The sequence below is a fragment of the Artemia franciscana genome, chromosome 15 (assembly GCF_032884065.1).
Source record: "Artemia franciscana chromosome 15, ASM3288406v1, whole genome shotgun sequence".
Classification (NCBI taxonomy): domain Eukaryota; kingdom Metazoa; phylum Arthropoda; class Branchiopoda; order Anostraca; family Artemiidae; genus Artemia; species Artemia franciscana.
In genome coordinates, this window is record NC_088877.1 from 9,403,865 (window position 1) to 9,429,942 (window position 26,078).

At 34.6% G+C, this 26,078-nt stretch overlaps 1 protein-coding gene across 6 annotated transcripts in view; it reads left to right on the plus strand.

Annotated features, from left to right (window-relative positions):
- Positions 1-26,078, plus strand: part of LOC136036019 (zinc finger protein 22-like) — a 48,810-nt gene that overhangs the window by 20,518 nt on the left and 2,214 nt on the right. Inside the window, exon 4 of one of the 6 annotated variants that reach the window (XM_065717941.1) lies at positions 21,423-26,075. The exons of 1 other annotated variant lie outside the window; for it this stretch is intronic. In XM_065717941.1, the coding sequence (XP_065574013.1) occupies positions 21,423-21,595 (173 nt within the window). In that variant the 3' untranslated portion in view covers positions 21,596-26,075. Of the gene's footprint in view, positions 1-3,088; positions 3,239-10,310; positions 12,631-21,324; positions 26,076-26,078 lie in introns of those variants that run through there. 4 more of the 6 variants (XM_065717943.1, XM_065717945.1, XM_065717944.1 and 1 more) reach the window with 4 other exon arrangements.

The following is a 26,078-nucleotide window of genomic DNA, read 5'->3' on the forward strand; positions in this document are numbered from 1 at the left end:
AGGAGAGAACATCCCCTTTCATATACGGAGTAATTTCTGTTCGTTTTAAGTTTTAATGTCGCTCCTTCCTTTCAATTAAAAAAACTTGTTGTTTTTTTATTTAATTAAACAAAGATAAAAAGTTAAAGAAAGATGGGTGGAACATTTTGATAATGTGCTAAACCGAGATACAGTTGCAGGAAAAGATATAGATGAAAATGAAAAAGTTTGTGATACCTTGGATGTGAAGGAAGATTTGTTTAGTGAGGAAGAATTAGCGACAGTACTAGAAGGATTAAAAAATAATAAGGCCCCAGGTGCTGATAGTATGATTAATGAGTTCCTTAAATATGGTGGCTCTGAGGTTAGGAATAAGCTACTGAAGATTATGAACATGATTTTTGAAAAAGGGGAAGTACCCAATGATTTTAGGAAAACCTTAATTAAACCACTGTATAAGAAAGGTGACAAGAGTGAATGTCGGAATTATCGAGGCATTAGTCTGGTCTCTGTAGGTAGCAAATTACTGAGTAATATGATACTTTTTAGACTGAGACATGCTGTAGACAAAGTTTTGAGGGAAGAACAATGCGGTTTTAGAAAAGGTAGAGGATGTGTCGACCATGTTTTCACTCTTAGGTTAATAATTGAGAAGTCCCTTCGTTGTCAAACACCTTTGGTCCTTAGTTTTATCGATTATGAGCAAGCTTTCGATTCTGTTGATAGAACAGCGTTAACAAAGGTCTTATCGTTATATGGTATACCAGAAAAATACATTAAAGTGATTTGCGCTATGTACGAGAATAATACTGCTGCGGTTAAGGTAGGAAATGAGGTTAGCAACTGGTTTTGTATTAAATCAGGAGTTAAGCAGGGTTGTGTTCTATCCCCCTTTATATGGATCATTTTGATGGACTTCGTCTTAAGGAGCACAGGAAAGGCAATTGGAGACCATGGAATCAAATGGGGAGGAAGAACGCTCCTGGACTTAGATTATGCTGATGATTTAAGCATATTAGATGAAAGTGTGAGCAAAATGAATGAATTTTTAGAGGTTTTACGAGTTCAGGGTGCTAAAATAGGCTTGAAAATTAATGTTAAGAAGACTAAGTCACTAAGGTTAGGAATAAGTGAAGATGAACAGGTGACCTTAGGTAACGAAAAGATTGATCAGGTTGGGAGCTTCAGTTACCTTGGTAGTATTATTAGTAAAGATGGTGGGAGCAGTGAAGATGTTAAAAGTAGAATAGCTAAAGCTCAGGGTGTTTTTTCACAGTTAAAAAAAGTTTGGAAGAATAGAAAGATAAGCCTACAAACCAAGATTAGAATATTGGAAGCTACAGTGATGACAGTGGTCAAATATGGCTCTGAAGCATGGACACTCCGAAAAGCAGATGAAAATTTACTAGATGTTTTCCAGAGAAATTGCCTACGGATTGGGTACCCGGCTGACTGACCGAATTTCAAACAGTAGGTTGTACGAAAAGTGTGGTTCAATCCCGCTTTCTGGGGCTATAATGAAAGAAAGGTTGAGATGGCTAGGCCACGTTCTACGGATGAAGGATGACAGATTACCAAAGATTGTCCTTTTTGGCCAACCGTCTGGGGCTACACGGAAAGCAGGTCGTCCTTGTCTGGGTTGGGAGGATGTCATAAATAAGGATTTAAAGGAAATGGGAACTTCCTGGGAGGGTGTAAAGAGGGAGGCTTTAAATAGATTAGGTTGGAGGAGGAGCGTGCGTAGCTGTGTTGGCCTCAGGCGGCTTGGTGCTGCAGTGAGTTATTAGTAGTAGTAGTAGTAGTAGTAGAGGATCATTTACCAGCAATTAAGCACATCCATCACAAACCCGTTATATGTATACCCGTTATATAGCTCTATCTCAAATACATATTCTTTAAAATGGTTTTGAAAAATTAATTCAAAAGATCTCCATGGTCCCTCTTTCCTCATCTACAACCAAATCCTCCAATCGTTAAAACTCAACCTTCGAAAGCTAAAGATTAATCTCCTGCCAATTTGCCTAGAGTGTTTGGTCATAAGATTGCCCATAAGTTAACACGAAGCTCACATGACGGTAAAACGACTAACCCTATTAATGCTATCATTGTAAGTCGAAGACTGTTAACATCGATAGAAGATAATCGGATATATAGGAATGATGTTATTATATACACTATTAATATAATATTTCAATATAGTAATTATTTAATGTAATATAATTCAGTTCAAATTGTATCTAAGTATTTATGAGCTTTGAAAATCATTTTTCCTGACTGCTGATCGGGTATCATTTCTATGTATTATATAATCAAGTTCAAGTTGTTTCCAACGATGTATGAGTTTTGAAAATCATGTATTTCGACTGTTTGTTGGGTGATCGGTTTTTATTTCTATATATAATATGATCAAGTTCCAACTGCTTCAACGACTTTGGAGCTTTAAAAATCACGTTGTTAGCTGCTGAATGATTGATCGGTTAAAAGTTCTCTATGTATTATAATCCTGTTCCAATTGTATCTATGAGCATAAAAATATTTAAAAATATTTATAAAATATTATAAATAATATATTATTAAAAATACTATTAAAATTTTATTATTAAATATTATTAAAAATATTATAAATAAAAATATTTATGAGCTTTGAAAATCATTTTTCCCGACTGCTGATCGGGTATCATGTCTATGGATGACATAATCAAGTTCCAACTGTTTCAAATTAATTGCAAGCTTATAAAATCACCTGCTCTGACTGCTAAATAGAATCAGCTGCTTCAAATATAAAATCACATGCTTTGACTGCTGATCACCTTTTTTTGTTCCTACTGCTGTTTGGCTGATCAGTATATATATATATATATATATATATATATATATATATATATATATATATATATATATATATATATATATATATATATATATATATATATATATATATATATATATATATATATATATATATATATATATATATATATATATATATATATATATATATATATATATATATATATATATATATATATATATATGTATATATATATAATATAATCTTTTTTCAACTGCTTTCTACAGTCTTGATATCTGAAATTGTTTTTTCTAACAGGTGGAAACCAAAACAAGATGCGAAAATAGCGTAAAATTAGAAAATCGACTTATGAGCCATGACAATCACGTGTTCCGAGAGATAATCGGTGAACTATGACATATATTGTTGATTTTGTTATTACTCTCAGAACAAATTTACTTTCCTTAATCTTTTTGGATCCCAGGTAGTTTGTGCACACCTTACAGGAAACTTCTGTTTTAATCATATAACTGTTCTAAAAGTTAACTAAGGTGTCGAAGCAAAACAACAATTATGTAATAAAGGATTTCAGTGTTATTGCTAGCTCTTTTTAAATAGAATATGTAAAAACAGGGGGTTATATTTTCCAGGTCACATTTTTTTAATTTCCCTTTTTGTTTTGCTCATAGTATCAGCAAGAAAGACAAACCTTTAGACCAGGGCTTCTTAAACTTTTGTAATTCCCGACCCCATTTATGATTGCGAGTTTCTTAGCGACCCCAACAAATATAAAAGAAAAATAAATTAATATTTTTGATGATATATTTATTAGGTAACAATATACATACGCATATGAAAATGTATAAATTTAGAATTCGTTTTGAAACATATAAAAATCTAAAATAGAAATTATAGAAATGTTTTTCTTGTAGTTTCAAAAACAAAAGTGGATTCTGACCGTCTTAATCAAACAGTTCGTGGTAACGAACTGTAGTAAGGAGTGACCAGGCTCAATAGTAACCCAAAATCTAAAAAACGGAATTCTGATACCAATAGTTACATTAAAAGAATGGCATTTTAATGCTGATTTTAAATATATATATATATGATTTAAGTATAAGCTTCATCAAGACTAGTCTTACCCATCAAAAGTTACGAGCCTGAGAAAATGTGCCTCATTTTAGAAAATAGGGGGAAACACCCTCTAAAAATCATACGATCTTAGCGAAAATCACACCATCAGATTCAGCGTATCAGAGAACCTTAGTTTAGAAGTTTCAAGCCCCTATCTACAAAAAATGCGGAATTTCGCATTTTTTGCCAGAAGACAAATCACGGATGCGTGTTTATTTGTTTTGTTGTTTTTTTTTTTTTTTTTTTTTTCCAGGGGTGATCGTATCGACTCAATGGTCCTAGAATGTCGCGAAAGGGCTCATTCCAACGGAAATTAAAAGTTCTAGTTGCCTTATTAAGTGACTAAAAAAACTGGAGGGCACCTAGGCCTCCTCCCACGCTCATTTTCCCCCAAAGTCCCCGGATCAAAATTCTGAGATAGCCATTTTATTCACCATAGTCGAAAAACCCAATAACTACGTCTTTGGGGACGACTTACTCCCCGCAGTCCCCTTGGGAGGGGCTGCAAGTTACAAACTTTGACCTGTGTTTACGTATAGTAATGGTTACTGGGAAGTTTACAGACATTTTCAGGGGGTTTTTTTGGTTTGGGGGATATTTGAGGGGGGAGGGTTACCGGGGAGGATCTTTCCATGGAGGAACTTATCATGAGGGATGAGACTTTCAATGGAGGGGGCGCAGGATTTTCTAGCATTTTTTAAAAAAACAATAAAAAAATAAATATGAAAAGTTTTTTCTACTGAAAGTGAGAAGCAGCATTAAAACTTAAAACGAGCAGAAATTATTACGCATATCAGGGGTTTACCTCCTCGTAATACCTCGCTCTTTACGCTAAAGTATTTTTAGTAATTTCAACTATTTATTCTACGGCCTTTGTGATTCAGGGGTCATTCTTAAGGAATTGGGACAAAATTTAAGCTTTAATGTAAAGAGCGAGGAGTGAGCCCCCTCATATACGCAATAAAAACATACGAATATAGAAGTTCGCTACGTAATTTAATTCGTAAGTTACGTATATTTTTTACTTATGAAAACGTTCGTAAAAAATTATAAGTCATAGTTGCCTTTTTAAGTAATAAAAAAATTGGAGGGTAACTAGGCCTCCTCCCTCGCTCATTTTTTTACAAAATCTTCCGATTAAAACTTTGAAAAAGCCATTTAGCCCCAAAAAATTAATTTGCAAATTTCGTTTTAATTATTTATGTGCGGAGAGCTAAGATCAAACCATGCATTAATTCAAAAACGTCCAGAAATTAAACAAAAAAAAACAAGTTTTTTTAAATGAAAGTAAGGAGCGACATTAAAACTTAAAACGAACAGAAATTATTCCGTATTTGAAAGGGGCTTTTCCTACTCAACGGCCCGCTGTTCACGCTAAAGTTTTGTACTGTTTTAAAATGTAGAGTTAAGAAAAATAGTCAAACTTTAGCGTAAAGAGCGGGGCGTTGAGGAGGAAAAGCCCCTTTCAAATACGGAGTAATTTCTGTTCGTTTTAAGTTTTAATGTCGCTCCTTACTTTCGTTAAAAAAAACTTGTTTTTTTTTTGTTTAATTCTCTCGAATATATCCAAGTAGTTGCGTGGTAAATTTTAAATTAAAACTTACGTTAAAAATCTAATGAGATGGATGTGCCTATTTTTTATTGGATATGAAATCAAATCTTGGTGTAATGTTTGAAACTGCTGGAAGTAAGACCTCTTCAACATTTTTTATCGCTGAACGATATTAGGATTTAATGTGTGTTAAAGCTGAGAAAGTAACTTCACATAAATATGTGGTGTTGAATGGCAAAGGTAGAGTTAACGTCATATCAGCGATTTTGGGAAATTCAGTTCTAGTTCAGATCCAGAATTCAGTCAAGGGCTTTTTTTTGGTATTGTAGTTTTAAGTTTGAGTCACACGAAAGCTCAGCAACTTCCTCTTGGACTTTAATTGGCAGATGATCAATCTCACTTAAGCCAATCCAAAACGGCTTTTGAATCCAAACTATTTTTTGTAAATCAATATTTAATATAAAATATGTCCGGAACTGTATTTCTAGCGCTTTTAAGTGATATACAATAGTTTTTACAATAAAAGTTTTACGATGAATTTTCTCAATTACAAAATTGTCGACACCGGAAAACATTTCGAACGAATTTTTTTCGACCCTTCTTTTCCAAATGCTGATCTTTTTTTGTCGTTTGAAGTAAATATATCGCAATTTTTTTCTTGAAAAGACAATATATTGCAAAAATATCTGACAAATAACACAGCTTGGATAGCCACAAGTCATTTTGAAAAAAAAGCAGCAAATTCACATTTTCTTTCAGTTAAAACTATTTCGATCTCGTCCTTCAATAGCAATAATCTTTTTAAACTTTTACCTCTTGACAACCATCTTACTTCTGCATGTAATAACAAAGTTGTGTGGTTCGAATTCGTATCCTTACAGAGATTTGAAAATAAGCGACTGTTAAGGGCATGGTTCTTAATCAAATTTATGACCTTAACAGCATCCTGAAGCACATCGTTCAATTCTGGTGCTAGTAATCAATTAAGAAGCGCCCATAGGATCTTTATATGTCGGGACTGTAAGGTCCCGCCGGTCGCGAAAGGATTAAACTGACTAATTCGAAATAACATGCACTTCGTTCACAATCATACAATGGCTAAATGAAAATAACACCAAATGTTTATATAGTTTCTTCAAAATAACACTTAGAAATTATGTTGATAATATTTATCAGGATTATTTCGGTTTTAAGAGATTGACAAAAATAAATTGACATTTTTTATAAATTTCTATAACATCTTCTGATTCATAGTAAATTTATACAAGATATTATAATGATCGGAATAGAATGCTGGTATAAACAGTCTTTCCGAACCAGAAGATTTTATGATACATTTATCTACGATGATTGTTATTTTTCTTTATAACAATAATTTTACAAGTTAAAAAACATTTTTTGTTAAATTGTATTTTTATCACTCGCGACCCCATAATTTTGCTACCCGACCCCAAATGGGGTCGCGACCCATAGTTTAAGAAGCCCTGCTTTAGACCATTAGATCCACCTTTAACCTAAAGTCAAATTAATCGCAAGTGCAAGTTTTCCTTCTTTTCTTTCTCTTAATAGAGAGATATTTTCCTATTTGTATGACAAAATGTGTAGGTAAGAAATTCAATAGTCTTATTTAATAATGCTGTTCAAGCTTCTTGTTTTGCTAAAATCTTTTTTTTTATTTGTTTGATATTTTTTGTGATTACTTTGGGATATGTGATTGATGAAGTCTTATTATAGCGTTTTAGTTGTTTTTTTTTGTCCCCCCTTTTTTATTCTAGGAAATGCAAATACTTCATCGAGTAATACCCTGTAATATATGCGATAAAAGATTTAACTTGCATTCAATATTGGATAGACATAAAAAAAAAACTCACACAGGAAAACACCATTTAAACGTTATATATGTGAGAAGAGTTTTTCTCGATCGGTCTATTTAAATATACATTAAAGACTGCATACAGATGGGAAACCTTATGAACGTGATGAGTTCATACAGATGAGAAACTTTATGAATGTAATGTATGTGAGAAGAGCTTTTGTGATTCGGGTTCTTTGCTTAAACATCAAAGAGTTCATACAGGTGGGAAACCTTATGAATGTTTGTTATGTGAAGAGAGCTTTTGTGATTCGGGTTCTTTGGATAAACATCAAAGAGTTCATACAATTGGGAAACCTTATGAATGTGATTTATGTAAGAAAAGCTTTTTGTGATTCCGGTCCTTTGGATAAACATCAAAGAGTTCATACAGGTGGGTAACCTTATGAATGTAATGTATGTGAGAAGAGCTTTTGTGATTCGGGTTCTTTGGTTAAACATCAAAGAGTTCTTACAGGTTGGAAACCTTATGAATGTGATGTATTTGAGAAGAGCTTTTGTGATTCGGGCTCTTTGGTTAAACATCCAAGAGTTCATACAGTTGGGAAACCTTATGAATGTGATTTATGTAAGAAGAGCTTTTTGTGATTCGGGTTCTTTGGTTAAACATCAAAGAGTTCTTACAGGTTGGAAACCTTATGAATGTGATGTATTTGAGAAGAGCTTTTGTGATTCGGGCTCTTTGGTTAAACATCAAAGAGTTCATACAGTTGGGAAACCTTATGAATGTGATTTATGTAAGAAGAGCTTTTTGTGATTCCGGTCCTTTGGATAAACATCAAAGAGTTCATACAGGTGGGTAACCTTATGAATGTAATGTATGTGAGAAGAGCTTTTGTGATTCGGGTTCTTTGGTTAAACATCAAAGAGTTCTTACAGGTTGGAAACCTTATGAATGTGATGTATTTGAGAAGAGCTTTTGTGATTCGGGCTCTTTGGTTAAACATCAAAGAGTTCATACAGATGGGAAACCTTATGAATGTGATGTATGTGAAAAGAGCTTTTGTGATTCGGGTTCTGTGGTTAAGCATCATAGAGTTTATACAGTGAGAAACTTTATGAATGTACTGTATGTGAGAAGAGCTTTTGTGATTCGGGTTCTTTGGTTAAGCATCAGAGAGTTCATACAAATGAGAAACCTTATGAATATGATGTATGTGAAAAGAGCTTTTGTAGTTCGGGTTCTTTGGTTAAGCATCAGAGAGTTTATACAGGTGAGAAACTTTATGAATGTAGTGTATGTGAGAAGAGCTTTGTGATTCGGGTTCTTTGGTTAAACATCAAAGAGTTCATACAGGTGAGAAACCTTATGAATGTTCTTTGGTTTAATATCAAAGAGTTCACACAGGTGGAAAATCTTATAAATGTGATTTATTTGAAAAGAGTTTTTGTGGTTCAGGTTCTTTGGATAAACATTAGAGTTCAAACAGGTATGAAACCTTATGAATGTGATGCAAGTGAAAAGAGCTTTTGTGATTCGGGTTCTTTGGTTAAGTATAAAAGAGTTTATACAGGTGAGAAACTTTATGAATGTGACGTATTTGAGAAGAGCTTTTGTGATTCGGGCTCTTTGGTTAAGCATTAAAGAGTTCATACTGGTGAGAAACCTTATGAGTGTGATGTATTTGAGAAGAGCTTTTATGATTCGGGTTCTTTGGTTAAGCGTTAAAGAGTTTATACGGGTGAGAAACTTTATGAATGTGATGAATGTGAGAAGAGCTTTTTTTATTCCGGTTCTTTGGTTAAACATCAAAGAGTTCATACAGGTTGGAAACCTTATGAATGTGATTTATGTGAAAAGAGCTTTTGTGATTCGGGGTCTTTGGATAAACATCAAAGAGTTCATACAGGTGGGAAACCTTATGAATATGATGTATTTGAGAAGAGCTTTTGTGATTCTGGTTCTTTGGTTAAGCATCACAGAGTTCATACAGGTGAGAAACCTTATGAATGCGATGCATCTGAGAAGAGCTTTTGTGACTCGGGTTTTTCGGTTAAGTATCAAAGAGTTCATACAGGTGAGAAACCTTTTGAATGTGATGTGAGTGAGAAGAACTTTTGTGTGTCTGGTTCTTTGGTTAAGCATCAGAAAGTTCATACAGATTAGAAACCTAATGAATGTAATGTATGTGAGGAGAGCTCTTGTGATTCTGGTTCTTTTTTTAAGCATCAGAGAGTTCATACAGCTGAGAAATCTCATTATTATGATGCATGTGAGAAGAGCTTTTGTGATTCGGGTTCTCTGGATAAGCATATAAGAGTTTATACAGGTTAGAAACCTTATGAATGTAATGCGTGTGAGATTTTGTGATTCGGGTTCTTTGGTTAAGCATAAAATAGTTTACACAGGTGATAAACCTTATGAATGTGATATATATAATTTTTTTTTTTTTTTTTTTGATTTGGGAGCTTTGGTTAACCATCAGAGAGTTCATACAGGTGAGAAACCGTTTAAAAGTGATGCGAGTCCGAAGAGTTTTTCTCGACCGTACTGTTTAATTACACATCAAAGACTGCATACACGTGAGAAACTATTTAAATGTGATGTTTGTGAAAAATGTTTGTCTCATTCAGGCCATTATTATAGGCACCAAAAAGTGCATGAGAGAGCATTTTCAATCTTAGTTGAATCTGAACTTTCATCTCATAACCCCTTCTTGGGGAAACCCCGCAAGTTTGTAGTTGATGATAGAAATTTGTTAGAGGATAGTGATTGAAAGTGCAAGTTTCCTTCTTTCCTTTTCCTTAACAGAGGGATATTTTTACTATTTGAATCGCAAAATCTGTAAATAAAAGATTGAAGTTCGTAAAAATTAAAGTTATTCTATAAATTAAATTAAAGTTCGCAAAATCTGTTCAAGCCTCTCGTTTCCTATTTTTTTCTTAATGTGTCTGATTTTTCTATTACCTTCTGATATATGATTGAGGATATCTTATAATAGCGTTTTAGGTCTTTTCTATCCCCCCTTTTTTTATTGCAGGAGCTGCAGATACTTCATCGAGTAATACCAATGCACCCAAGGAAGCTTCCAATTCTAATATCGGCTTGAATAGGAAACAGTGCAGAAAATACTATGAGTGCAATATATGCGATAAAAGATTTCACTTCCATTCAATATTGAAACGACATCAAACAATTCATACAGGGACAAAACCGTTTAAATGTGATATATGTCAGAAGAGTTTTTCTCGATCGGACTCTTTAAATATACATCAAAGGGTACATACAGGTGAGAAACCTTATAAATGTGATATGTGTGGGAAAAGATTTTGTGATTCAGGTTCTTTGGGTAAGCACCAACGAGTTCATACTGGTAAGAAACTATTTAAATGTGATGTGTGTCAAAAAAGTTTTTCTTGTGCGTACTATTTAAACACACACCAAAGACTGCATACAGGCGAGAAACCGTTCGAATGTGATGTGTGCAAGAAGTGTTTTTCTCAATCAAGTAATTTTTATACACACCAAAAAGTGCATAAGAGAGCATTTTCAATTTAAGTCAAATCTGAACTGTCATCCAGTGTTTCCACTTCTCTTTTCAAACAATTTATAAAATCTTGGCAATTTTCGGAAGAAAATCTTCAGATGGTTCTCAAGATTGGGCAGAATTTTTAGTAGGAATGATTATGCTTTCGGAAGTGTTTGAGCAATTTGCGAATAAAGTACCACATTCTAATAGTTCCGAGAGCAGATCTACAGGAGCCAGATGCGGTTCCGGAAAGAAAAACGGGATTTCGTCGATCAATTTTGTCAAACTTGACAAAGGGAAGCGGCTAGAAGCTTGAACAATTAATGAAGTATATTTAACTTTGAAACTAAGTGTTGTCGTATTTCATTCAGACTTTAAAGCTGTTTAATTGAGACATTTTTCTTCATCAACCCTACTTTTTCTCGCTCTTTCAGGCTCTTCACGACAGCCCGCTAAGTTCAGGACGGTGACAGAAAATCTGGACACCAGGCCTTTAACAATTAAGTCTGAGTTAAGCGGATAAACATTTGTACCACCATCACCAAACAATTATAGTTAGATCTCACGGATGGGATTCTTTTCATTCCTCAAAGTAATTCCTTTCAGGATTAATCGTTTTCCCGTCGTGTCTTTCTGTTGGATTTTTTTCAACTTTTTCCTTTGGAACCCCATTTGTTTCATGGGAATTCCAAGGTGAAATATGTAAAAGCTAGAATAATGTCGAGAATAAATCATCCATATATCCGTAATTTTATAGCCATGGTTGAGAATAACCTATATTTATTTGACCCTTGTCCCAGAGAATATAAAAACACAAAGAAAAAGTAGCAAACATGACAGGAAAAATCGCTTTTTCTCAGTGAACCAGAGTTATGTTTTCAGGCACCAGATTTGCAGCGCGTTTCGAGCGGGTTTGAGAAAAATTGTTTTCAGGTACTCCGTCCTCAACACAGCGAAACTTTAGAGCGTTTTCATCTTGTGAGTTTCAAGTGCGTTGGACATGGGTTGCTCAAAATTATAACATGCCAGAATATCATGGTTGAACACGATTTCTTAGAAAACAATCGCCCGTGTTGAATACGGCACTCACAACGATAATCTGCCCAACCCGTTCTGAACTCCATGTTCGATGCGGGTGGTCTGAAAACCTAACTCAGGTAGGTTCACTCAGAGTAACATGCTATTGGCATGTTATATTCCTGTTGGAAGCACAGACTTATCAGTCATCACAATTTTCTGCTTGATCAAATAAGATTTGAGTTTATTTCCAGTTCAGTCTATTGAAAGTAAAAATATTTTTATCAAGCAACCTAAGTTTTGTAATAGCCTATGCTTGTTTAACATTTATTCTTTGTTTAAATTAAAGTGAATTAGATTTCATGTAAAAAGAAGCCATAAAAATTCCCATTTTTTACCTAAAGTTAGGCTATATTAACAAGTATAGCCAAGGCTAGGGTAAAACCCCAAGTAACCTACTTGGATGGTACCCAATCTCAAATGCGTATTTTAGATAAAAACTAGCTTTCATAATTATGGACAAAAGATTCCTGCTCTTGGATTCGATGTATAGGCCCATAGGTTTAAACAGTTGGGATTTGCTTGCCACATTGTCAGAAAATATTTTTTTTCAAAATTTAAATCGGAGCAAAAGTTCAACCTTTAGCCTCACATATTTAAATACAATTATTCAACTTTACAAGACACTTCTCCCTGACTAATATATCCAAGATTGAATGTGTCTCTGATTTCGATTACTTTGCTCTCAGTTTAAAGGCCTTTTTTTTTTAATCTTTTTTTTGGACAAATAGAACTCTAGCCATGCAAAAGTAAATACTGACTTTGTTTTTCCATTTTAGGCCTAGTCGGAAAAATGTTAGGTACTATCCTGCAATTTGATTCACATAGACCTATGAGATTCCTTGACACAAGTCAAGTGTTTGAATTTTTGCAGTAACCTTTCTATTGAGGCATATGGAGGCATCATTGACTGATTATAAAAGTTCTACCATTGCAAACAATTACCTTAAATTTATGTAATTAGCTTAGCATGACCATTTTAAAAATTTGTCTTGTTTATGTATTTCAGGTAAATTTCAAATTGAGGGGGTTTTTGCTATCTTGGAAAGTAGAAAATCTATGAATGACGTTTTTGGGATTGCATGCAAGGTCTAAATTATGCTTTAGAAAAACCTCATAGCTCTACTCCTTCTCTATTTCTAAGGCCTAAAAAATCACATGGAAGGTAAGTCTCGAATATTTTTCTTAAACTCAGAAAACTAGTCTATGATTTGCAGAATTATGGTTTGAGTCAGGTTTCCTTTGATTCTAGCCTAGACCTAGAAAACATGATTTTAATGATTTAAATGGGATTTTAAACTACACTAATATTTTTTCTCAAACTTAAAGACAAGGTTTTCCAACTTCGTTAAAACTTTATAGGCTAAATCTAGATTTAGCAATGTTATGGGGCTCAATTGGGCCTGTGGTGTAAAATCACTTGCGAAATTTTTAATTTCTTTAGCACAGAGTTTTTGCAAGTGTATAAAGGCCAGTGCCCTTTAGAGTGAAAAGGGGTGAAGGTGGATACTTTAAAAGATGTTCCTAGGGTAAAGTTTAGACTTGAAGAACATTTATGAAAGTTTCATTCAACTAATTTAACTACTTTCCAAAATAGCAACGAGCTCCTCATCTAGAATTTTACCATAATTCGAGACTAGTGCAGAGGTCTAATTTGAAAATTCAAGACATTGTAATAATTCAAGTAACTAACAGTAGCATAGGGTAAGAAGCCCAGTACTCAGAGAGTGCCTAACCTCAGAAAAATATTTTTATTCTATTAATTTTCCCTAAACTGGACAATGGACAATCTTGGATATGATGTATATAACAATAAATAGGATTGCCACACTATAATAACCCTTTTTTAGTATTAACATCTGACTTCTAAGATTTTACATCTCTGCACAGATTACTGTTTCTGATTCATCATTGTTCTAAGATCTTATAGCTCACTGATACTTGCAAAAATTGCAAAGGAATCCTTCAAATAGCCTTTGTCAATCTTATTGAGTATTCCATACTATAACAAGATTTTTATCAAGTTACATTGATAAAATGAAGACAGAAAATGAATGTAGGTGCTTTTGCTTTGTTTAAAATCAGGATGTTCTGATGAGGAAGAAACTGGGTCTTTGGGTTTGTTTCAAAATGTACAGGCAAAATACATCTTCTTTGAAAGCTTAATTGCAACATTTTTTTTTTTCATCCCAATCATGTTAGTCTGGATATCTTTCATTCTGATACATTGTTTTAAGGCTCTGCTAATGGAAGATAAATATTTTAATTTTGAAGATAGGCAAATTTTAGAAATCCAGCTGAAATTTCCTTCTAAACTAGCCAGGGAAGGATTTTTCTACTTAAAAATTGCATTAGTCTTTATCTAGTTGCTGATAAGCATTTCATCTTTATTTTTGTCTATTGCTCATTTTTTGTCAATATTGACCAACACTACTGTTGGGTTATAGTTAAGCGCTAGAGGAGTCATACTGGTAGGATTATAATTAAATAACATGTGCTTATGTATGTATGGGGTGTTGCTTTTTTTCCTGAGTATATATGGCTTGTTTTTTTCCCTAGGCATATAAGTAGAAGATGGTTGCTCTTGCCTGATACTGTTTTGACTCTTTTAATTGGGTTGAAAAAAAAAAATCCAAAAATGGTCCAATTAAGCAGTTCGTGATAACGAGCTGTAAGTAATGAGCGACCCGGCTCAATAGTAACCAAAACTCTAAAAAACGGAATTTTGATAACAAAAGACACAATAAAAAATTATATTTTAATGCGGATTTCAAGTATATAAGTTTCATCAAGTTTAGTCTTACCTATCAAACGTTATGAGCCTGTGGAAATTTGACTTATTTTTGAAAAAGAGGAGTAAACACTCCCTAAAAGTAATAAAATCTTAATGAAAATCGCACCATCCAATTCAGCGTATCAGAGAACCCTACTGTAGAGGTTTCAAGCTCAAATATGCCAAAATGTGGAATTCGTATTTTTTTTTTTTTTTCAGAAGAAAGATCATGGATGCGTTTTATTCTTTTTTTTTTTTTTTTTTTAAGGAGTAATCGTATCGACCCAGTGATCATAGAATGTCACGAGAGGGCTCATTCTAACGAAAATTTAAAGTTCTAGTGCTCTTTTTAAGTGACCAAAAAATGGAGGGCAACTAGGCCCTCTCCCAGCTCATTTTTTCCCAAAGTCACCGGATTAAAATTTTTAGATAGTCATTTTTTTTCAGAATAGTAGAAAATATAATAATTGTGTCTTTCAGGACGACTTTATCCCCCCCCCCAGAGTCCCCGGGGGAACAGTTGCAAGTTATAAACTTGACCCATTTACATAAGTATTAGTTATTGGGAAGTATACAGACGTTTTTAGGGGGCATTTTTGTGGTAGTGGGGTGTCGGGGGCTACGTGGGATGATCTTTCTATGGAGAAATCAATCATGTGGGAAGAGAATTTCCATGAAGGGGACGCTGAATTTTCCAGCATTATTTAAAAAAACAATTAGAAATTAAATACAAAAAAAACAAGTTTTTTCTACTGGAAGTAAGGAGCAACATTAAAACAAACACAAATTATTATGTATATTTGGGACTCGTCCCTTCCTCAGTTCCTCACTCTTTACGCTAAAGTATTTTTAGCAATTTCAAAAGAGCTATTATTCTAATCAAACGCCATTTGTGATTCAGGAGTCTTTCTAAAAGAATTGGAACATTAAGTTCTTTTGGAGTTTATCAGTCAGCATCACATCATTACGCATGCGTAGGTTGACAAGGGTAGGTAGTTTGAGGTGCTTGAAACATTTTTCATATGAAGCTAATTTTAGGCTTTTCACGCGCTTTGTTGCTCACCTCTGAACATTTTCGATGAGCCTAATATCTTGCCGGTAAAAAGGACTAGACAGGCACATTCCAAAATTAAGATGGGGTTTAACAAGAGCCTTAAGAAGTTTTACGAAAACTGTTGCCTCTTGGCTACTGATGGTCCTTTTTAGTGGGCCAAGGATGGAGTTTGCTCGGGAGAGAACATGCTGGATGTGGCCAATGAACCTCAACCTTTCACAAATGATCACACCAAGGTCCCTTTCTTCTTCTCTGTTCACTAGATGGTCCCTTATATTTGTAATTGGATCTCAAATTGAATAGGTAGCCGTTGGGACGTTAGGTCCAAGGTGCAAAATACAGCATTTGCTTGTATTGAATCGGAGAAGCCAGTCTCGAGTCCAATTCTGCAGCCTCTCTAAATCATGTTGGATTTTATGTGGGCTAATAATGCCAAAAAGTTTGGCATCATCAGCGAACAAATGCATATTGTTATCCACATAATTGGAAATATCGTTGATATACATCAAGAAAAGGGTTGGGCCTAATACAATTCCCAGCGGTACCCCACTCATTACTATGGCCTCATCAGAGTAGATTGGCTGAGCACCTGCCTCGAATAAAAGACTATCCTTACGGATAGTGAGGAAATTCGTCAGCCAGTTTATCAGGGATGAGTTGATACCGGCAGCAGATAATTTTGTGTGCAGTCGACTATGAGGCACTTTGTCAAAGTCCTTGGCCAAGTCTAGCTGCAGCAGGTCAACTGGATGTCCTTGATCAATTAGGTTTGTACTTATATCGTATGATTCCAACAAGTTTGTTTCGATTGATTGTCCTGACTGGAATCCATGCTGCTTGGGTGACAAGATCTTGTTTGTGGTCTGGAAGATTCTTTTGAGAGGGTCTGCTATCATCTGCTATCCTGGCGACTTGTTAGCATTCATCTTTTGTAAACATTTAAGGACATCTGCAGATGATATCATGGTACTTTCTATTGGGGCTTTTATATGGTAGTTTGGCGGGAAAGATAAAGGGCCATCACGTAGAGTAGTGAAAACTGAGACAAATTGCTGGTTCAGTAAATTAGCAAGTTTGTTAGCCTCTGTAACGTCTCCATCTTGCTTGGTCATCGTTTTTTTTAACAGATCGTCTATTGGGGTCTCGGCTACAGACGTACTGCCAAAAGACGTACTGGTTTAGTCGTGGCTTCATCAGCAAGTTTAGATTCAAAGCTCTTACGCAATGCTGCGTCAAGTTTTTAAGTTTGTTCTGGCTATTGCAATACTTCTCTCTGTAATCAGGTGATTGGTGATGTTTATATTTCTTCCAATATCTGCTTTTACGGTTCATTTCCACCTTAACCTCTCTTGTCATTGCTGGAAGTATTTTTGTTTAGGAAACTAGTTTACTTGAAATGTACTGATTGGCTTTATTTATTAGTAATTCTTTGAAGCGCTGCCATTGCTGTTCTAGAGAGCCAGATAATCCCCTGTGATAATCCCACGTCATCCCATGTGGTGCTGCCAGGATCCATTCAAATCTTCTCATAATTAATGAAGGTCTTTTTGATGTAACGATTGGTTATTCTGATATATATGGCAACATGGTCACTCTTCCCAATTGTGGGCATGCATGAAGTGGAAAGAGGAGCTTCTGGTCTCTGCAGAAATGCTAAGTCGAGAAGACTTGGTTCTGATTATTTATTTTCATGTTCCAACGAGGTAACACTGACGAAATGTGGCATACTCTTAGAACTTTGTGATCTTAAATCAAACTCTATAGGCTGTTTAAAGGTTTTTAAGAAAAATTCAAAAAAACATAATTTTTAATTTTAATTAATTAGTTAGTTAGCTCATAATTAATTAGTTTTGCTTGTTTATTTTCATATTTAAATATGGCGACGCTGAGAAAACGCTGTATGCCCTTAAAGACATTTATAGATTGTATAAAGATTAATAAGAAAGTTTGTGAAAAACTAAAGTTTTCAGATAAATTTTCCTTCACCTCCAATGTGTCACACACTTTTTATCTTGTCTATGTCTCCTGTAGCTGTATCACAGCGTAATAAATTCTTAAATTATTCTGCCCATCTCACTTTAACTCATTCCTTATTACTAATTTGATGCCCGTTCCTATTTTTAACTGGGACAAGTCCAGATTAACTATTCCCACTCAATTACCAATATGCCAGTAGAATATTTTACTATTATGCCGTGTAGCTGCATATTCCAGATCTTCCACAATTCTATCCATGGCCTCCCCTTCACACCTTCTTAATTCATATTTTAATACTTTCGCCACTTTCTCTACATTCTTCTAATTATCATCCCCTCCTCCTCTCCATTAAACATAAAGTATTTTCACTAATATTCTTAGCTGCATTTCTAACTGTCTTCTCTATGGCACCATCTGTGACCTCACAAGCTGTTTTCCTAAAATTTTATGTTTTTCTGATTGTGAAATTTTAAACTCTTCGGTTTAATATTCTATTGTTCCTGGAAATTTCCTCTTAAATTCTCACCCTGGAGTCTACCAATGTCATAGCTTATCGTAAGGTAGTTACCCATCCTAAATTTCAGATTTGAATTTACCCTAGACGCCACTAGATGAGGTGATTTTGCTTTTAATATCAATGATAGAACTCCTATTATACCTAGTATCTTGTATTGACCATACCACTCTTCAGTTCAAAATGGTGTAATCAATAAGGTTTGCTGTCTTACCATCACGTGAAAACTATTTTAACATCTGCTCCACTTTATGACCAAATACTGCTTTGTTATAATTAGATTGTAATACCTACAAAATACAGCAGTCTGTAACCATTACTGTTTTCTTTTCCTGTACTAAATTTATGTAGGCTATTATACCATCTATCCCAAGTTCTAACAACCTGGACATTTAAATCTCCTAATAAAAACCGTATGTTTCTACCTTGGACCCTGTCTATTTGTTTCTGTAGCTATAAGTAAAATTCATTATAGCCACTACTATCTCCATCAGTTGGTTCTATGGGGGCATATACCATTATGACTGATACCTACAACTTTTTAGACATAAAGTTTGCAACTAGCATTCTATTATTAATATCTTCCCAACCTAAACAAAACCTAGCAGCTTCCTTATTGGTCATGAGCCCGACTCCCTATCTATCCAATCTCATCCTACCTCCCTGGGTAAATAAATTCTATATCACCTAATTTCGTGTTTCTTAGCCCTGGTACTCCAGTTTCTGAAACTCCTAATAAGTTCAGCTTGGACCATCTGAATTGGTCAGTCAAAATATCCGTATGATAGTTGTTTTTTAACGTTGTAATATTCTAATTTACAATTCTCATATTTTAAATCATTGAAACTATTATGGCCTCAGGAGAAGCAATGGTCGAGGACGGTGACCAGCACATCGTCTCAAGTCTATACAAAGCGCATAGGCTGCCTTAGAACCGGACCTCCAGTTGAATGGAGGCTTTGTGCAATCCTGAGCCTATCTTGGTCACACCATAGTTTTCCATACTTGGCGATGCTCATCTATCAACAAGAGTCGAAATACTGCACAGACAATCTCAAGCCTATTACCTGCGACTCATTATATATTCATTCCTACATTTATTATGCTGCTACGGAAAGAAAAACCCATAATAAATAACTTAGCTAAGTCACGGTCCCAGCTAGGAAAACTCGTGAAAGGTCCACCCCGATGCCACTATGAGGCCATGCAAGCAAGATTTCACAGTCGAGGATAGGGATGGGGAAAGGAACTTATGAAGGAGTGGAGACCATCTCACAATACCCAAACCATCTCACAATATCGGAACTGCTCCAACCTTTTTTGCCCAGCCTATCCTCATCAGGGCATTCGTCAGGGTTACATCTGGAGGATGCTTAGAGAACGATAAGATCCTATAGATTTTTAGATTTAACTCTTTCATTTATCGGTAGGTAATCAGATGAAAGAGAATCATGGACAACCGTGATATCCTTGACACTTAAATTATTTTCTATATAGTATGTTTAAAAAAATAATATGTTTTAAGAAATATGCATAATATATTTCAACAAATATATAAACTAATGAGCCTTTCGCCATCACTTTTTCTGTGTGATGGACAGATATTTAAATTTTTGACACCTTAGTCTTTTAAGTTTGGTCTCAGGAACAATTTACATCTCTCTATAATTCATTTTCAGATGATGAAATAATCTTTTTCTTCAATAACGACCCCTCCCCCTCTACAACCCCAGAAAGATTTCCATGGGTTGGTATGAAAAAAGTTTGCATGATGAATGTATATACTTTAAATCTTACAAATTTTCACATACAATATGTGTTTTTAGTCTGCTCAGAGTGGGATATCACATCCCCGTCGCTTAGCTTACACATGATTACACTAGTCATGTGATTAGCAATCACATGATTGCAAGGTCTGTTCAGGTCTTAAAACCACAGCGTTTTCCCTTAAACCGAATAAAATGTCACTAAAATTCAAAATATCAGCTGCGCTCCATCTGGTCGTTTATTTTATTTTGATTTGTATTTTCTTTTAAATGAATCATGAGCTTTTTCATTCTGGTGTTAAGCAAATCTTAAATCATATTATTTTTTCACTCCTGTTTCTTTTACTTTCGCTTGACTTCACATTTTAACAACTCCCTTTCTCGTAGCCATTTCTTCCATTGTTACTGCTATAATCCATTTAACGCACATTTCTGAACATGAGAATATTTTCAAACATGGGTGTCACAAACGGATGAACTTGCATACAAAACTTTTTCTCAGGCCTTCATTAGTCACGGCGTAAGGTAGCGGAAAAACTATCACTGTCACCATATTTCACACATTCAATTGTACATTTGAATTCCACAGGAAATGGTTACTGAAACAGAACTAACAACACTGTCACGCCATTTCTTAGTCTTGTTGTATTAACCACATAAAATGTTTGAGTATTATGAGAATCCTTAGCAATCAAATTACACTTGGACTGTAAATAAATATTCTCGTCACTCCTTTGACAAAACAGAAATTTTTTTCTGATGATACACAAAGCTGTAGGTCTGGGGGAGAGAGGGGTGTATCCGACATGTTTTCACATGGGGGGAATTAGAAAAGAGTATTTGTAGGCCCAAGCTTTTTTATATCCTCGGAAACGTGCACCCAACAAATCTTGAAAGAATATCCTTTATCTATCTATCCCCTCCTTGTGCAGTCATTTGTCATAGCTTGATATCCCACATTCAGAAGTTCTAGCCAAAATCCTAGAGTAAACGTTGCTTAAAAGGTGTTCTCTTTCCGTGAATTCGGAATTTCCTTTGCAGGTATTTTACAACATTGCTCAATCATTAAAGAAGCAAATAACTTCCATTTCCCCTAATAAGATATCCTTTTACATAGTGTATGTTCCAAGCTTGAAGCACAACGGACATCAAATGAAAACATATTTGTCTGTGTACCTTGGAGCCATCATAGGTCTATTCGTGTGTGAACACTGGAATATTCTAAGATATTCCCTTTTGCTGTTCCAAAATTGTAATGTTTTTTTTTTAACAGTGCCACATTTTTGTCAGTGTTGTCATGTTGAACTGTAAAAATGAATAAACAAAACTAATTAGTCAAATTTAACAACTATTTTCGTCGACAGGAATTCAAACATAAAAGATCTGTTGATTCCCAAACACAATTACATCTTCAAAAGAAACTTCCCTTAGAAGATATCTTTTTACTCAGTGTATGTTCCAGGCTTGAAGCACAACGGACATCAAATGAAAATATATTTTTCTATGTACCTCGGAGCCATCATAGGTCTATTTGTGTTTGAACACTCGAGTATTCTAAGGTATTTCCTTTTGCTGTTCCAAAATTATAATGTTTTTTTGAACAGTGCCACATTTTTGTCAGTGTTGTCACGTTGAACTGTAAAAATAAATAAACTAAACTAATTAGTTGAATTTAACAACAATTTTCGTCGACAGGAATTCAAACATGAAATATCTGTTGATTCCCAAAAACAAGTATACCTTCAAAAGAAACCTTTATCTGCTTGAGATGTTTGGTGCCGTGAGTTTTTAGCTTTTTTTTCGGATGTATTAGATTTATTTTTTTGTTACTACCATAAGTTACAAAGCTGCATATGAAGGTATTTTTATATCAATTGAATTCCCGTTTTTTTTTTGTTTTTTTTTGTATGATGTATTTGGTTGTGCAATTTTCTACTTCACCAATCAAAATAATCAGGTTTAAATAAGGAGTGACGCGGTTGAATAGTAACCAAAACTTTAAAAACCGGAATTTTTATGCCAATAAGTATATCAAAGAATCGGCTTATAATGCTGATTCTAGATCTTTGAGTCGTTAAGTTTAGTGTTAGCAATCAAAGGCTAAGAGCCTGAGAAAATTTGCCTGGTATTTGAAAAAAGGGAGAAACACTCACTAAAAGTAAAAGAATCCTAATAAAAATCACATCATCAGATTCAATGTGGCAGAGAACTCTACTGTAGGGGTTCCAAGCCCCTATCTACAAAATAAGAAGTTGTGTATTTTTTGGCAAGAAGAAAGATCACCGATGCTGTTTATGTGTTATTTTTTCCCCAAGGGAGATCGTGTCTAACCAATGGTCCTAGAATACCACAAGAGGGCTCATTCGAACGGAAATCAAAAGTTCTAGTATACCTTTTAAGTGGCCAAAAATTGGAGGACAACCAGCACCCAATTTACACAGGGAGATGTTTCGACAGGGAGACATATTTTCTACAGGGAGAATTTCCCATTGGGATTGAAGTTTCCGGGGGTGAACTTTCGAGCCAGAATTTGTGTACGAAATTCGTGTTATTTGTCTTACTTTCTCATTGGCGACTCTATTTTATACGTCGAGATGATCTGGAGGAACTCTCTGAGGGAAATTTTTTAGCGGAGCTGGAATTCTCTGGGGATTTTTAGGTGGGGAGAAATTTACCACGGGATATATTCTCCAGGGGGGATTTATCACCTAGAGAACATTTCCATGGGAAAGTTTTCTGCAGGAGAAAATTTCCATTTGGGCGGATTTCCTCGAAATATTGTCCATGTGGGGGGAGTCCCCAATGACCTTAAAGGATTAGAATTAAATAAAAAAAAGTTTTTCTTCAAATCAAAGTATGTTAAAGAGTATTTTTCAGGCGGAATTAAAAGTAAGTAATTCCCTGGGGGAATTCGCAGCGAGGATGGAATTATCGGGGATAAGTTTCCCAGCAGAAGAATTTTTCGTGAGGGAATTTGCACGACGGGGGTTAGATTTCCTGGGATTATTTGAAAAACGATCAGACATTAAATAGAAAAAACAAGTTTTTTCTGCTGAAAGTAAGGAGCAACATTGAAAAGCACAGAAATTACTCCGTGTATTAGGGGTGCTGCCTCCTCCCCAATACCTTGTTCTTTACGCTAAAGTTCGACCTATTGTCTCAATTTTTAAGAACTATTTCCGGAACACAAGGGCCGTGTAATTAGAATCAGAACCTTTTTAAGAGATCTTAAAAAATTTTACCTTGAAGAGAGGGGTATTGAGGAGGGAGCAGCCCCTTTCATATACAGAATGATTTCTGTTCGTTTTAAGTTTTAATGTTGCTCCTTACTTTTAGTTGAAAAACTTGTTTTTTTTATGTTTTTAGTTTTTGATTGTTTTTTTTTTTGCTGGAAAATCCAGCGCCCCAATCAGGGATATTCTCTTCCCTCATGACAAATTCCTTCAAGGAGGGATCCTCTCAGGTAACCCCCGACCCTTACTTATCCTACCTTACTTTCAGTAGAAGATACTTGTTTCTTTTGTCTATTTAATTACTGTTAAGAATCCAAACAGCAAGTTGAAAATCAAAATCTGAGCCGGATTGTTAATGAAGCTCTGAAACTTATAATCGAACAGATGGTTTTACAAATTAAATTTGTATAGAAAGGTTTTGTAAAATCAAAGGAATGCACAAGACAGGTTACTATTATGAGTGAAATACAAAATCTGTTGTTAAAGCACAATAAATGGATGGTTGAATCAAGACTAAGTAACTTCTTGAAAAGTTACTTTTTAAATTTCCCAGACCAGCAAGACTTTTGAAAATAGATCTAGAGGTAAAATCAGCTGATCAAAAGAGGCATATAGTCTTTAATTCTCCCCCTTCCTTGCTTATAAGGGTTGGAAGATCTTTATGAAGATGTTTTTTTTATTTCAAACGAAATAACGAAAGAATAAAATATCAATTTATTGTAGAGTGTGCTTACTATGGATCGCAAGCCTCGGCAGTGTGATTTGCAGGACTTGTGCTGGCTTCTCACTTAAACTAGATGAATTTCTTCAAAGGCCTTAAGAACGCTACACATATATTTTTCAGTAATCCTTCCATCCCCACAAGTAGGGATAGGCGTAACTTCAAATTGTATGTCAATTGTCAAAAGGGCGCATAAGCAATACCGTAGGAACGGTTTATAATATCAAGCTGGAACTTTAAAGTTACCGTGAGGGGTATGTTCAATTGACTAAAAGGCGATATGCTCATATTACTACTGCTACTGATACTACCGCTACTATTGTAAGTATTACTCCTAATAAAACTTTATTGCTACTGTTACTGCTAACGATACTGATTTGATTTTAGCACTACTAAGGTTAAGGGTATGAAGGTGAATATTTAAGACTTTCCTGAATGAACATCAGTAAACATAAATTGAACTGTCTATTCAAATTCGTTCATTTTTCTGTAGTCTCGGCTACCGTGGCGTTTTTTATTATTTATTGTTTTGTATTTTTATTCGATATCATGAAAATAGAAACATTTAGCTCGAAATAAGAAACTCTTTTCAATAGAGTGCAGATTATATTCTAATTTTTAGAAGGTGTAGAAGGCGTCAGCTCATCTTATAGTTTTGGCTATTTTGGATTTTACTCTGTTATTTATTGTAATTTCTGTTCATTTTAAAATTCATTTTCTTATTGATGGTGAATTTTGTTAGTTTTACCCTTGGAAAATTATTTCGCTTTATTTCTGCTCATTTTTGGTTTAAGGTAGCTCTTCACTTTTCTGTGAAAAACTTCTTTTGTGGAAAAAGTTTTTTTTTTATAAATGAATACCATACAAGGATAGGATCTTTCCTAAGGCTCTTCTATCGACTGAATTAATTGTTTGTTCATATTCTATAAAACAAAGGAATAATGGGGTCTGATGACTCAGGCATGTCTTAAGTATATAGTCTAAGAGTGAAAATTTGGTCGATGCATCCTTTCCTCTACTTAAAACCACAACGTTCTTCTCTTGAAACTTTATCTACAGCACCCCAAAGCCTAAAAAGAATCATCATAGGCTACTAAGTAAGTTGCCTCCTACAAAACCCAATTTGATGCCTCTATGAAATAGCACACTCACCTTTATCCCTTTTTTGTGGAGCGGTTCAGTTGAAGTTTTCCTAAAATCGATAGGTACTTCCCCGTTTTCAAAAATGATATCCATAATCTTCAGTAATTTATATCTAACTTCAAAACCACCAAATTAAAAAAAAAAAAACTCTTATACCCCACTATCAGCACCTTTTGTTTAATCCTCCTATTACTGTTAATAACTTTTCTCGCAAAATATATCTTCCTTCATTTCATATGTGTCAAAAACTTTTTTATTCTCCTCTATATCTTTTCCTGTATCTCTCTTTTACCTAAGACAAGTCAAGATTGACTACTCTCTCTCAATTTTTAACATTCCAATACAATATTTTTTTATTATTCCGTCTGGCTGCGTGTTCCAATTCCTCATAAATTTTATTCATAGCCTCCACTTCATACCTTCTTAGTTTATATTATAATTATTTCTCTATTTCCCTAAAATTTCTCTTATTCTTATACGATCTATCACTCAAATTCTCCTTTTACGAACCCCTCCTCTTTCATACTAAACTTAAATCATTTTCACTAATATTCCTAGCTGAGTATAAGACTATCCTCTCTAAGACACCATCTGCTACTTCCCAAGCTATTTTCTGAAAATTGTTCCATCCATCTTCACTGTTAAATCTTAGACTCTCCTGCTTAATATTCAACTGTTCCTAGAACTTTTCTTTCAGATTCTAATTCTGGAGGCTACGAGCGTCAAAACTTCCTGGAATATAGTTACTTTTCCCAATTTTCAGCTTTCAATTAGCCCTATATATAATTAGTTGGTGATCTTTGCTTCTAACATCGATAAAAGCATATACCCTAGCATTTTCTATCGATCCTTCTTCGGTTGACAGCAACATAATCAATAAGGTTGGTCTTTTCACCATCATTTGAATACCAGTTTGAATTATGGGGTGTTTTTGCAGCCATATAATGTGTTGGCTATAACTTGAATATTTTATCGACATAATTGCAGTAGCCTAGAACCGTTTCTACTTTCCTTCCTTCCT